The following is a 14,238-nucleotide window of genomic DNA, read 5'->3' on the forward strand; positions in this document are numbered from 1 at the left end:
GGTCTCGGAATCACCTAAGTAAAAGGCTGTTTCCCCTATAGAGCCAGTCACCCTAACGAGGTGACAGGAAGACCCCCACCCCAGGGTAATCAGAACCCTTCCTTCCCAGGTTCTGAGCTGTAGCTTCGGTACAAACAAACCAGCACTTTTTCAGCCCTGAGCTTTGGGAGGCAAGCCCTGCCACTGTTGTTACTTCAGAGAGGGCTTTGCACACCTTCAGCCTGAAATCCTCCCCCTCTCCTCCTCTGGTCGGTGGAGTGGGGAGGGGGAGCGGCTGGGGAGGGAGGAAATCCTGCAGTAGGCTCAGAGAGCAGCCTAATGCTCTGGCAGCTTAAGTGGCCGTTTTCCTTGGGATTAGGGTCTCACTTACACAGAGTGCCTGAAAAACGCTGCGCTTTCAGGAAGGATTAGAACTGACAATTCAGCAATCTCAGAGAACAAAATAAAGCCAGAGAGGAACTGGGAGACCTGGAGCATCAAGAGACTGTGCAAACAGGCTTAACCTCTGCCCACCCAGCACGAGGGGTTGGGAGCCCATCAGCGAGGCCAGGCCCAGCCTCCAGAGTGCCAGCACCTAAAGACTCCATTCTTCATTTGTGACTTGCTAGTGGAGCCAGAGAAGGTGGTAGCCTGGGGAAGAGAAAGAGGAGAGGCTCTCTCTGAGCCTCACTTTCCTCCTCTGCAAAATGAGGGACTTCGACTAGAGGATAGTCAAGTTCCCTTTCAGTCCTTTGAGAATTCGATTCTTGCAGCACTCCCTGTCCTTCTCCCAGGATCCTAAGGCTGCAGCTCCATCCATGGTCCAGCTGAGTTATAGGAGCACCTCTTGTGGGGCCCTGGGCCAGCAGGCTGGCGTGGCCCAGTTGGGCTGTGTGCTGGCAGAAGGGCAGTAACAGCACGACTGACTGTGTCCAGCAGGTTGGTTGTCAAGGTGCAGGCCTCATTCCGCCCACATAGCTGTGAGTGGCATCCCTGCCCAGGACACCCCAGGGAACAGAGGTCCAGCTGTGGGTGGGAAGCCAGATTGGCTGGGAGAGCAGCCGCCCTGAGCTGCAGAAACAGCCCCCTCTGCTGGAGCCCAAGGCAGGCCAGCCTCTGGATGAGGAGCTATGGGGCCAAGACAGAGCCTGGGGCTGCAGGCCCTCACACAGGCATCTCTGACCCCCAGGAGAAATCTTCCAGAGAATCTGGAAACCTGGAAAATCAAGAACAAAATGAAATAGGTAGAAATTTCTTCCCCTCTCCTATTAAAACATCTTTTACAGATTTAAAGTTGTTGCTTGGGTGTATTCTATATAACTGGGATTGGTCCTAAAGTGATCATAATTGATGTAGTGAATGTAAATGTACAGTATATTTAGACAGTAATTACAAGTTTAATAACTGTGCATTCTTGAAAGTATTATAAACGCTTGTGTCAAATGCAAGCACAGACTGCCAACCTTGAAGCAATCTAATGTCTTCATTTTCACTACCGTATGAGAAGCAGACAAAACTTGAGGTTAGGATAGTAAAACAAGAGTTATGTTTTCTCCCCTTAGGGTCCTCCGTAGTGTCAAGTGGATAGCAAAAGTGCTCATTTTCAGAGAAAGATGCTGAGGGAAGGCATCTCTAAGCTCATTGAATATAACTTTTACTGTATAAATCTGTGTCTAATAAGTCTTGTTGTCCTGCCATCAGTGAATGAAAGCATCTGTGCTGCTTTGGTGGCTTCCTTTTTATTATTTCCTTGGTCTTCTGGATGCTGACATTTGTCTTACTTGAGATAAGCCTTCCTGTTTCTTCACATGTTATTCTACTGTTCTTTGTATGATCTGGTTTATTGGTACAATTCAAATGGTTTCAAACAAACCAGTGTCTTTCTTACTAATCAGTGTCTTTGGTCTTTTTTTTATAAAAACTGCCTACTAATCTTTGAGTCATGAATACTTTTGAGAACATGATAAAAAGCCATCTAAGTATGGCATAAGTATGACTGTGACATCTTATGTATAGCTTTATATGGACTCCCTAAGCCCATCAATGATACCCTACAGGACCGGTGATCCCCAGTTTAAAACACTTGCTGTAGAAAATGGAAGAACTTGAAATATGCAAGAAACAAGAAGTGACGCAATGTTCTATTATAGGAAGGATTTGCTTAGCATAATCCCAGGTTACTTTCCTGGACCAAATACCTATTTCTGGGTCTACAGTAGTTGAGAATGTCATTCTAGAACCCATTTCCGAGTATACTGCTTGTTCTGTAGTCCAGGTTCTGTCATCTATGAGCTGTGAAATCTTGAACATAATACTTGTCCCCTCTGAGGTTCAGTTTCTCATCTATAAAATGTGGATTAAAAAAACCAGATCAACATCATAGGTTGATATTGGGATTAAATGAGATAATATATAGAAAATATTTGGGACAACACCTAGCGTAATTAGTAGGTGCTCAGTGAATGCTAGCTAGTCTAGGTGCAAGTAGAAACACAGCTCTGCCCTTGGATCTTAGAGCTGACAAAGTAGCATAAATTAACCAGGGACTGAAATTTTTTTAATAAAGCCTCACTTTGCTTTTCTCTGTACTTGTAGGAGGAACTGCACTTAGTTTCTCCCAAACAGTTGATTTGATCTGGCCCATTTGGTAAGGAGTGTCTGACGAAAGTGCACTGTCTGATTCAGATGTAGCGATTGCTGTAGAAATTGGCTTTAGAATCTTCAGGGACTTCTGCAGTTGAACTGAGAAGACATCCTCATCAAGTACAGTGCTTCTAACACTTCTGGGTACTTTAGAATCTCAACTACTCCTGTTTCTTGAAGAGCTTCTTTGTTTTTCAGAAAACTCTCAAAGGAGATTAATACCCAACCCCATGGAGTTTTACTGCAGACTTTCAGTGTCAATATTTTGTTCTTTGTGTCCTGTTTTTCTTGCATCATCCTAATAGCAGTGGTGACAATATGAGATTCTGCTTGTCAGAAGACTTCTTTTTCCTTTTCTTTGGTGCATTTGGGGAGGATCTGGCTTCATGTTATCATTGAAAGGCAGTGTGGTACAGATAGGGCTTCATGCTTTGTCATTTACCAGCTCTGCAGCAATAGGAAAGTCACAATGCTTCTCTGTGCCCCCATTTTCTTTAAAACAAGGAAGTGAGACCCAACATCTCCAAGGCTCTTGCATCTCTAAAACTGTGTCATCTTAGGAAACAATTATCCAAAGAGAAATGCCCATCCTCTTATAGTATGTGCGGTTTTATTCATGTGTGATGCTTGGCCCCACTTTCATGTTCCTGGCATCACCAGTGAGCAAAGCAAATGCTTGACTGCTTCCTATGTCTGTCAAATAATACATATTTTAGAGCCATGTATTCTTCTCTGAAGCTGTTTCCTCCTCTTTCTGCACTTTTGCCTGTTTGTTTGAAGAAGGTGGTTATGCTCAGTTTTAGAGTCCATCTTCACTCCCGCTCGTCCACTCATCTGTAGTAATGCAAGGCCCAGTCCTCTGTTGATTCTTCCTTGCACAGATTCCATTACCCATTCATATTCACTCACTGAAAGAGGCTTGCTCACAGAATGCTGCTGGGCAAATGGTATGATGGTCTTAGTAATTTGAAAACTTCCTGCAGTATGTGTTTTCCATTATTGACAATGGTGTTCCAGAAGGATATATGGCTCTGGCAAGAATTTGGTCAATTTGCTCCTGCTCTTCGGTTGTCACCTGTGTGCTAATGAAGCCGTTGAGAGTGCTTTGTATGCAGTGGCTTATACCTTTGTTGGCTCAGGGGTCCTGAACAGGCACTTCTTGGTGGTGATACTGATGTTACAGAATCCAGGAGAGTAGAAGCACAGCTGTGTGCACAACATCAGGAAGCTTTCTATGCTTTTTCCTCATCGTGGGTGTCTTATCTCACACTTCGAAAATATTTGAATAGCGCTTCCCAGATTCAGTTGTCTTTTTTAAATAGAATTTAGAAATGTGCCTCTCAATCAACAGTTCTGTGGCTGCAAGCTGGATCATTTGCAAAAGAAAAACTCCAGTGGAAATAAACACTGCATAGTGGTGCCTCCAGGTAGCTGGTAATGCCTTTCTGGTTATCCCACTTCCTCTTCTCTCCCGAAGCTAGGTAAGCTATTGTGTGACAGGACCTTAGAGTGCAAGGAATTTGTGTGTAACAAGCTGTGAGAACCATGCAGCTGAAAATCAAAATTCAAATGCATTTAAATTCCTATTTATTGAGAAGAAGCGTCCTTCTTTTCCTGGCTGTTTGGTGGCCATTAGGCCACCAAAGACCAAGAATTGGTCTTCTATATTTTTGTAATTCAAAACCTCTGAAAGTGAAAGTGAAGTCCCTCAATCCTCTCTGACTCTTTGTGACCCCATGAACTGTAGCCTACCAGGCTCCTCCATCCATGGGATTTTCCAGGCAAGAGTACTGGAGTGGGTTGCCATTTCCTTATCCAGGGGATCTTCCCGACTCAGGGATTGAACCTGGGTCTCCTGCATTGTAGGCAGATGCTTTTACCGTCTGAGCTACCAAAGCCTCTACATCCTCCCTAACTCTCCTCTATCTTGGGACTTTTTTGACCACAAAATGCCATATCACTAATCTCCCTAGAAATTGATAGATGTTGCTGACTTGTCCACTTCTGGTCCTCTCCACTGAGAGATAGTCAAGGAGGGTCATACATTTAGTTGACAATAGAAGTCAATGAAAGAAAACCCACAACAAAGCAAACATAGATTCTTCTATCTCTCTGGGAGTCCAAAGTGATCTCTGTTTGACAGTTCTGCTCTTCAGTTTTGAAATGTAAGAGATTAGCTATGTTAGATAGGTAGAAAGACTATCATTCCATGGCATGATAAAGCTGACTCACAACATATGAGTCCCTCATTTTCATCATCCTATATAAATCTTTCATCATCTTATAAAAATTCATAATCCATTATTCAAACTATTTGTACAGAAGAAGCAGATTTAAAATTTACATTTTGCTCAGCTTTTCCTCTCCAAAGGACACCAACGTATATGAAACAGAAAACAATATAACCCACCTGGAATGAAGTCCATTAATTAAGTCTATTAAATCCAATAGACTGAGAGAGAATTAATCAGTAAATTTTTATTGAGCATCTACCATATTTTCAACTGCAAGATAGAGCAGAAGACAGGGCCTGCCCTTGGTTTCATTATGATCTGTTTGAGGAAGCAAACAATAGGGCTGATGCTTCGTGAACTATAGGGACTGGTAAACCATGGAGGACAGAAATTATAGAAAATTTCAGAAGAGAGAAACTTCTCTGATAGGTAGAACAGTAGGGGTTTTAAGGCTTGAGCTGGAAGGAGAGGGACATGATAGTAAGAAGAAAATCACATGGCAAAAGCAGAGATTTCACAGCACCCAAGCCAGTGACAGCAGTCAAATGAAACCAGGAGGGGTGAGAATCAGAGCTGAGAAAGCTGAGTGGGAAGAGTACCAGAGAGGCTTTGAAAGCCTGGTAGACTTTAGACTGCCAGAGAGACACTCAAACTATAGACTACAGAGAATCTGCAGTGGTTTTGCAAGGGAAGTGATGTGATGAAAGCAATGTTTCATGAGAGCTAACCAAGCAGCCACACGTGGGATAGACTGAAGAAGAATGTGGAGGCAGGGAACACAAATGGAGGAAATGGAAAGAGAATGGCTGTAATAGACATTGCTAAGGAAAACTGACGGCACTTAGTGACTGACTTCATATGGTGAGGGGATGGGAGCTATGTCAAGAACAACTCCAAAGGTTTTGGTCTGATGGTCTTCAAGTGGGTCAGTAGAACTGACTGTGGGGAAGATGATCACTTTTATTCCTGTCAGGTTTGAGGTGATGGTGGGACAGCTAATGAAAAGGTTCACAGGCAGCTGGGAATGCAAAGGCCTGAGCTGTGTCTTTGTCTATTTAGGGAAGGATGAATCACTCAGATGTGTTAAGGTAGCAGTGAGGAAACTCACACATTTCAGGGAAGTTGGGGGTGAGGTCAACTTTAAGGGGAGAGTGTCAAGGAGAGAGAGAGAAGCGCTTTGGAATAGCCATCAGGAGGATGAGGTCTAACGCCATCAATGAGAAGAAAGTGGGCCAGAGATGCATAGTTCTGTGACTTCTTCCAGCCACACCTCTTCCCAGTGTTGGACAGAGGCACTGGAGTGGGAGAGTGGCACTGGCTGAAGAGGAGACTAAGGGGAATATGGAGAGGAGAGATGGGACCTGGGACCCAGGAGAGGATGAATGAGTCTCTAGGGCATGAAAGTATGGGAGAGGGCAAATTATTGTTAGAGACTGGAGCATGCTAAATTGCAAAGGAGGCAGTGACCACTTTATGGCAATGGAGGGGGTCTGCAAGGAAGGAAAGCCATTCAGGGACAGCTGTGTTCCAGAGATGTCTGTGGACCATGGGTATCTCCCTCAGACTGGCATGCTTCGCCTTCACTCCAGGACAGTAGGAAAGCCCTTCCTCCCACTCTCCAGACTCTTAGCAACGGACACCTCCAGGGACAGAAGTCTAGCAGCTAGTGGGCAGAGCAGACCTTGCTCATTGAAACTTGGTCTAATCTACTTGTATTGCTGGCTCAAGCTCCTGATTTGCTTTGGAGATGGTTTTCTATCACTTAAATGTCATAAACACTAACAGGAAAATAGCCCACCAGCCAGCCCCTGCTCTTCACACCCACCAGGCCCAGCACCTGCAGCTTCACTTGGAGAGGACAGGGAATAACCATATGCACCAGAGAGGGAAGAGCTGAGCAAGATGATAGAGGTTGTTTTTTCTACTGGAGAGATACAGCTGAGTATCTCACTGGGAAGGAAGAGTAAAGCCAGGTCATCTCCCTCCCTTCTCCAACTGAGTTTGGGCTAGAAAGAGACACAAGCAAAGGCAAACACACACACATATGCAATGCTGCTGTTGCTGCTAAGTTGCTTCAGTCGCGTCTGACTCTATGTGACCCCATAGACGGCAGCCCACCAGGCTCTCCTGTCCCTGAGATTCTCCAGGCAAGAGTACTGGAGTGGGTTGCTATTGCCTTCTACAACACACATGCACAGAGACACACAAAGAGCTACACTGAGCAGAGGTGCATACACACAGCTGATCATGGGACATTCAGGTGACAAGCTAGATACATGTAAGGGCTCACCTGGACCTTCTCATTCAGCTCTGCTCCCACGTGTCTGCACTCAATACTTCTTTCCCACAGAGTACCCTGGTGTGAGCAGAGGCAGACCCCTCTCTTCCGGGCCTCACCCCTTCCCCCTTTGTGTTTTTCCAGGTCGTGACATGGCGAGCACCACTCTGCCTGGTTACCCCCCTCACGTGCCCCCCACTGGCCAGGGAAGCTACCCCACCTCCACCCTGGCAGGAATGGTGCCTGGTATGTGACCCAGCTGTAGCTGCCTGATTTAGGTGGGGGTAGCCGAACTGTGGGTAAACTGCTGCATGGTATGTAGTCTGAGACTGGGGGTCGGGGGGAGACCCAATATCTCCTCTCCCACAAACTACTGCTGTTCTATCCCTCTGTCTCCCTAGAGGCCGGAGCAGGGGTCCCTCACCCTCCCTCTTGAGCACCCCATGGAGGGAGCCTGCAGAAGTACCCCCTGTATGTCCTGGCCCCTCTGCAGTGCCCACCCACCCCAGCCTGTGCCCTGGGAGCACTCAGCCTCAGCTCCACCCTCAGTGCCCTAGCCCACCCCCAGCCAGCTGACACTGCTTGGAAGAGCCTGCCCTGGTTTCCATGGAAACTTGGAGCCAAGAACCATTTCCAGGGGCATGTCAGTCAAAGGGACTCACATCTCAGACAAAACCACCCTGGTCCACACCAACCCACTGGGAAGACCAGGAGCCAACCCCACCCCAGGGAGAGAAGGGAGTCAGTCCCTAAGGAGAGAGGAACAGAAGACAGGCTGTGGCAGGAACCAGAGAGGCTGGCTTCAGAGAGACAACCTAGAGTGCCTCCACGTCTCAGAGGAGCCCTGGGCCTTCACTGCTCCTGGGGGATCTGACCTGTCCCCCTCTGCGAGGAGCTGGGTTTGGGCTGTGTGGATCAGAGAGAAAGGGGCCATATGCAGGATCTGGTGACTACACCTGGAGGCCGTGCTCTCCCCAACCCCTCACCCCAGATTGGGAGCTGGGCTTGAAGCCAGAGAGTTGAAGTTCCTATTCACATCAACACCAAAAAACTCTTGTCTTAAAGAGGATGAGAGTCACTGGCCCTGCATCCTGTCCTGCTGGGCACCCTCTGTGTGCCCATTCCCTGAAGCTCAGCTCTCATGGAAGGGGGAGTGTGGATAGAATAGGGTGACTGGCCCCATTCCTGGATGGGCCATTCAGGGACAGCCCTTGATCAGCAGAACTAGGGGAGGGGGATTGCAGAGGGGGAGATTGCTGCCTGGTGTTGCAGAACAGGGGGCTGAGGAACTGGGTAAAAAGAGTTGAGGGTGAGTAGGGGGATTCCTGCCCAGATTTAGAGTAGGGGGAACAGGAGTGTTGGGTGCAAGGAGATTCTTCTGGGAAGGTCCCAGGCGAGAGCAGGTGGAGACTGGAGGTCTCAGAGAGATGGGGGTGGGGGGGTAGTCTGCAAGGAGATGGGGTGAGGGGAACCGCAGAGAGCTCATGGTGGCAAGGGGGGAGTCGTTAAACAGAATCTAGTGCTGATGAGGAAATTACACTTGTTTCATTAGCGATGGGGAAGGAGATAGCTCAGTTCCTCTTGGTCACAGTTGAGCTCAGAAGCTCATTATCCTGCTGCACGCATGCTTTCCCTCCTCGTCAATAAACAGGCTTTCCAGTGGCTGCATCCCCCACCCCCACCCCAGCTCCCTCTCCGAGAAGGGCCCCTTCTCCTCTACTTAACCCGCGGTTAGGGATCACTGTAAACAGTCTGGGGTCATCACACAGGAGAAAGGGCGAGGGGGAAACCCGGGGGCCTGGCCTTTCTCGCGCGGAGGGAGGGAAGCAGCTTCCGACGGCTCCCAGCCCACGGGGCCCTCCGTTCACCGCTTGTGAACCCGCGGGCAGTCCACCTGCCTCCTCCCGCCGCTTCCTTCCCCTGCTGCGTGGCCCACGTATCAAATCTCTAGAGGGAAAGATGGGAGGGGAGTGTTTCCCAGCAGAGCCCCCACCCCTCGCAATGGCACCGTGCTGAGATGCCATTCCCAGGACTTTCTGGGACAAAGTGTCCCGAGAGCCTGTCTTCGCCATCCTCCCCCGCTTCCACCCTGTGGGGCTGTGGCTCCTAGAACCAGAGTCTCCACTAAAAAGGCTTTGGTCCCCAACGCAGGGCGTAGGTGCCCCTGGACTCAGAACAAGCCCTTCCTGGGTGACTCGGAGCGCTTCCGAGAGAGCGCCCCGAAACTACCTCCGCGGCGCTGTGGGAGGCGCGTCGGTGCTTCTGCAGACACACACACCCCACCACCACTACCACCACCACCACCACGGGCTCTCCCCTGCGGACCAGGTGGATTGTTAAGCATCTGCACCTCGGACCCGGGGGAGGCCCCTGGCCGGGCACATCGGGTCCGCCCTGGCCTTGCGCGTGTCTGATCCCCACTCCCCCGCCCTCCCGCAGGGAGCGAGTTCTCCGGCAACCCGTACAGCCACCCCCAGTACACGGCCTACAACGAGGCTTGGAGATTCAGCAACCCCGCCTTACTAAGTGAGTACCGCCACCTGGCTGGCCGGCGGCTCAGCGTGTCGGTCCGCCGGTCCGCCAGCCCGCCAGCTCGGCCGTGCGGCTTCCGGACGCGGGTTCGACAGCCCGCCACCGGACTTTTGGGCGCCCAGCCGGGCAGGCTCGTTAGCGCAGCTCTGAGGCCCCGGGATCCCTAGAGGAAGCCCGCGCCTCCCGCCCCTCCCTTCGCTCCTATCTGTTCCCGGCGGCTGCAAGGCTCTGCGCCGCCCCACCCTGGGCCCCCTTCGAGGTCCGCAGTCGGGCGGCGGCGGTCACCGATCGGGTCCCTCTCCCACTCGGTGAATGCAGTTCTCCTGAGGGCAACCGGCCCCGCAACTCAGCCAAGGTCTCCCTGCACGGATCCTGCTAGACCCCAGCACGAGGAGGTCTCTGCTTTGCTTTTCTTTCCTTTTTTGTTCTCCTGTTTGTCCTCTCACCCAGCCCATTCTTCTCCTGTGTTAACTTCCAGGTTCCCCTTATTATTATAGTGCCGCCCCCCGGGGCTCCGCCCCTGCCGCTGCTGCCGCTGCCTATGACCGCCACTAGTTACCGCGGGGACCACATCAAGCTTCAGGCCGACAGCTTCGGCCTCCACATCGTCCCTGTCTGACCGCTCGCCCCGGAGGGAGGCAGGATCGACGCGACCCGAAGCCTCCCGGCCACCGCCCCAGACCCAACCCCCCCTCCCAGGACCCCTCCAGCCCTTCACTTCACCCCGTCCAAGGCGGGACAGGACGAGTGACGCCGCGGGCGGGACCCTCAGGCCCGGGCCCGCCGCCCCTTCCCGCCTGCTGGACTGCGCCGCGTCGCGAGGAGGGCCCGACACAGTTCGTCCCCGCCTCGCCCGACCTGGCCCGGAGCCCACCAGCCGCACCGCCGGACTCTGGCCGGGCCCGCCGCTGCGCGGGGGACACCCTTCTGTGACACACAATCAGCGCGGACTGCAGCCTGGCCCAGCCCGGGAGCAGCCCGCCTCGGACGCTCCGGCGAGCGCCGGGAGGCTTCGCTGGAGGGACTGGGCAAAGGAAATGAAGAACAAAACGATTTTCTGCAGAAGGAGGAAGAGCCTCCTGCTGAGACCTCGGGAAAATGTCCGAATCCCGGCTTCAGCCAGATAGCCCCCACCTTCTGAGTGTGCCCTGCCCAGAAGGTGGAATGGAATGGGGGCGTGGGGGCCGGGCTTCAGGGATGCGCTTTGGGGATCGTCAGGCGTTTCCAAGGTTGGGACCCAAGGCACACAAGGCCCCAGCAGCCCGCACCCACCGAGTCCGACCCTTGGCTCTTCCCAACTCCACCTGAACTGCCCAGTTCGCAAGGGCCCAGGCAGCCCCTACTAGTGACCAGATTCTCAGCCCCCGCCTTGCCCCTACCTCGGCGTCTCTTCCATCTACCCACCTTGCAGCTCCTCCTCCTACCCGTCCTTTTCCGATCCCACGTCGCTCTGCATCTCTCCTCCCTAACTCGCCGACCTCACCTGAGTCTGTCCCCGTGCCTGCCTCAGGACCAGTTTCTGCAGGCCGCGGCACTGGTCCCCCAAGCAGTTACCCGATGACCCCCGCCCCCCGCCCCGACACAGACTCAATCTGCCGGTGGTAGGAGCAGGGTGTGAGCTGGCATCTGAGCTGCGCGGAGTGGAAGGTGGGGGGCTGCCCACTCCACCCACCTCCATCCTCTTCCTCTGGCAGGAACTGAACAGAACCGCAAAAAGTCAAGTCTACATGTATTTAATATGATAGTCTTTGCAAAAAAGGAAAACAAAAACACCCAACAGGCTGCTGCTTTTTAGAAAGACGGTGTGTGTCTTGTGAAGGCGAACCCACGTGTATATAACCCCGCCCCTCCCGCCCCGCCCCTCCCGGTAGAGTCCCAGGTGCCCGCCCGCCTTGCCTGTAGATAACGCCCCGCTGTCTGTGCTGTGAGAGTCGCCGCTCGCTGGGGGGGGGAGGGGGGAACACAGCTACACGCCCACTAAAGCACAGCACGTCCTGGGGGAGGGGGGCTTTTTTTTTTTATGTTACAAAAAATGACGAAAAGAAATCTCTATGCAAAATGACGAACATGGTCCTGTGGACTCCTCTCGCCTCTGTTCTGTTGGCTATTTCTCTGTAATTCCGTGTTTTCGCTCTCTCCTCATCTCTCTGCATCGCTCCCCTTTCCAGCTCTCGTCTCTGCTTCTCTCCGCCTCTGTCTCGGTCTCTCTCAGTCTTCGTCTCTCTTGTCTTTCTGTCTCTGTCCTTCCCTCGGTCTCTCTCCCCAGCCCTGCCCCGGCTGCCTTGCCCCGCTGAGGCTAGATCAGAGGTGGCAGCGCCCGCCCCTAGGTTCGCCCCTCGCGGCCGTGCCCCGTGGGTTCTGGGCCACCGGCGGCCGGGCCGCCCCGCCCCGTAGTTGCTCTCTCGGTAGCGGCGATGCGCCCTGCATGTCTCCTCACCCGTGGATCGTGACGACTCGAAATAACAGAAACAAAGTCAATAAAAGTGAAAAATAAATAAAAATCCTTGAACAAATCCGTAAAGGCTTGGAGTCCTCGCCCAGATCTCTCTCTCCTTCGAGCCTTTTTATTTGAAAAGGAAAACGAGAAAAGAGAATAGTTAAGGGAACTGCCGGTGCCCAGCCAGGCTCCAGTGGCCCAAGCGGGGCGGCGAGGGAGCCGAGGTTCAAACGCCGAGGCCCGGCCCATTCCAGTCCCTGTAGGGCTGGCGCGACAGGGGCCCAAACCCAGGACCCAGCCGAACCCTCGAAAGATTCCCGGATGGCTCTGGTCTCCTTGGCCACCTTCAGCGCGTCGGTTCGTTTTGATTCTTTTTCTTTTCTTTTCTGTGCACATGACAAATAAATAATAATAATAAATAATAATTAATAAATAATAATAATAAAATTTTGTATGTCACTCCCCATGGCTCCAAGTTTGTCTCTACCTGTCTCTGGAACAGGCCTTCCCTCATACTAGTCGATCTCAAATAAACCCTCAATAATCCTCTCAGCTGCATTCCCTTTGCGACCCCTCTCCCACCCCTTAGCCCAGACCTATCGGCGGCGCATCAGAAGCCACCCTCCCCCGCCCCATCCCCACCCCCACCCGACCCCCACCCCGCCCTTGGAGCAAGGAGTTTTCGCTTTGCAAAACTTGAGAATAACTTCGAGTGATTTGGTCGCTCTACCTCTCCACTCACACCCAAACTCAGGGTGCAGTCTCTCACAACTCGCCGTCGGAGACCCTCTCCGCGTGGTAGGGAGATTGTTTGCTGTCCTGTCTCCTTCCACCACTCCTCCGCGCAGCCGCAGTTTTTATCCCCAGTCCGCCCAGAGACCACAAACGCTTGCCGCCAGTTTTCTCGCTGCGCATTTATTTCTTAGCCAGGACAGCATCCAGTCCCATAGAGACCCGGGGGAACCTGCGGGCTCAAGCGACCTCGCGCGCCCCCTGGATCTTGCGCAGTCCCCGCCCGGGCGAGCAGCCGCTAGGATCGGTGCGGTCTGGGTGTATCTTAAGGGCGCATATTAAGCAGCCGGTCGCCGGCTCCCATTTCTGTTGTTCTGCGTGGGTCTGCATGTTCCTGTGTGAGTCTAGGGGTAGGGAAATGGGAGAACTCTTAGTTTTTTCAGACACCCTGACTGTTCTTGTGCCCAGGTGTCCAGTGAAGGCTGACTGTGTCTGTCCCTATGTCTCTCTGTCCTGTTCAGGGGAGGGATGGAGTGATTGTCCAGCCTACTTCTGTTATATTTGGAAGGGGTCTGCCCTCCATCCCTTCAGCAACCTCCAGCGCCAGCCCTCCCACAAAGGCCACAGCCTCCACCTGGTCTCTGCCCTAGGATACTTTCCTTCGCTACCCCTGGGAAACCTTCCCAGCTCAACTTCCATCTCTGCCTCCTCCCGCTTGAAATACTCTGCAAGTTCTGAGCTGCCAGGGGTGGCTGGGCAGCTGCAAGCAGGACTTGGAGACAAACTAAGGACTGACCTTTCCCATTGGCTGGGGACACTGTCTCCTAGACCTCTACCTCCGATCAGGATTCCAACAGGCCTGTCTTTCCCCAGGCCTCTTTTCCCAGCCTACTCACTTCGTGATCCTGCAGGACCCCAACAAATCAACCAGCCCCGAAGCAGTCAAGTCCATCGGCTTCCTTCTGCATCACCACTTGTGTCTCCTCCCTAATCCCATATTACTAAATGACAGCCCCACCTTCCACTTGCCCCTACTGCTCCTTTTAATCACCAGTCTCTTAGAAGAATGGTCTTTAAACTACTTTGATCATACATCCTAGCAGTAAAAAGAATTCTGAATTTGTACTCCTAATATATTTGTGCATACGTGCTCAGTCGCTTCAGCAGTGTCTGACTGTTTGTGAACCTGTGGACTGTAGGCAAGGATCCTCTGTCCATGGGATTCTTCAGGCAAGAATACTGGAGTGGGTGCCATGCCCTCCTCCAGGGGATCTTCCCAACCCAAATCAGTGTTTCTTATGTCTCCTGTATTGGCAGGTGGGTTCTTTACCACTAGCGCCACCTGGGAAGCCCATAAGTATATTTACTTACTCACAAATTCCATAAAAAACTCAACTAACATA

General features: G+C 51.9%; 1 protein-coding gene and 1 long non-coding RNA gene across 3 annotated transcripts in view; one reads left to right on the top strand and one right to left on the bottom strand.

Annotated features, from left to right (window-relative positions):
* The window catches only part of PAX2 (paired box 2), a 78,236-nt gene extending 66,769 nt beyond the window's left edge, over positions 1 to 11,467 (top strand). Inside the window, exons 8-10 of one of the 2 annotated variants that reach the window (XM_055559917.1) lie at positions 7,279 to 7,380; positions 9,574 to 9,660; positions 10,145 to 11,467. In XM_055559917.1, the coding sequence (XP_055415892.1) occupies positions 7,279 to 7,380; positions 9,574 to 9,660; positions 10,145 to 10,221 (266 nt within the window). In that variant the 3' untranslated portion in view covers positions 10,222 to 11,467. The remainder of the gene's footprint in view (positions 1 to 7,278; positions 7,381 to 9,573; positions 9,661 to 10,144) is intronic. The other variant, XM_055559916.1, reaches the window with a different exon arrangement.
* Positions 11,468 to 11,667: 200 nt separating this feature from the next.
* Positions 11,668 to 13,830, bottom strand: LOC129636718 (uncharacterized). Its single transcript, XR_008707101.1, has 3 exons — positions 13,732 to 13,830; positions 12,834 to 13,239; positions 11,668 to 12,489 (listed from the first exon to the last, which is right to left on the bottom strand). It is a non-coding gene; the product is annotated as an uncharacterized LOC129636718 (long non-coding RNA).
* Between the last annotated feature and the right edge of the window lie 408 nt (positions 13,831 to 14,238).

This window comes from Bubalus kerabau, chromosome 22, assembly GCF_029407905.1.
Source record: "Bubalus kerabau isolate K-KA32 ecotype Philippines breed swamp buffalo chromosome 22, PCC_UOA_SB_1v2, whole genome shotgun sequence".
NCBI lineage: Eukaryota > Metazoa > Chordata > Mammalia > Artiodactyla > Bovidae > Bubalus > Bubalus kerabau.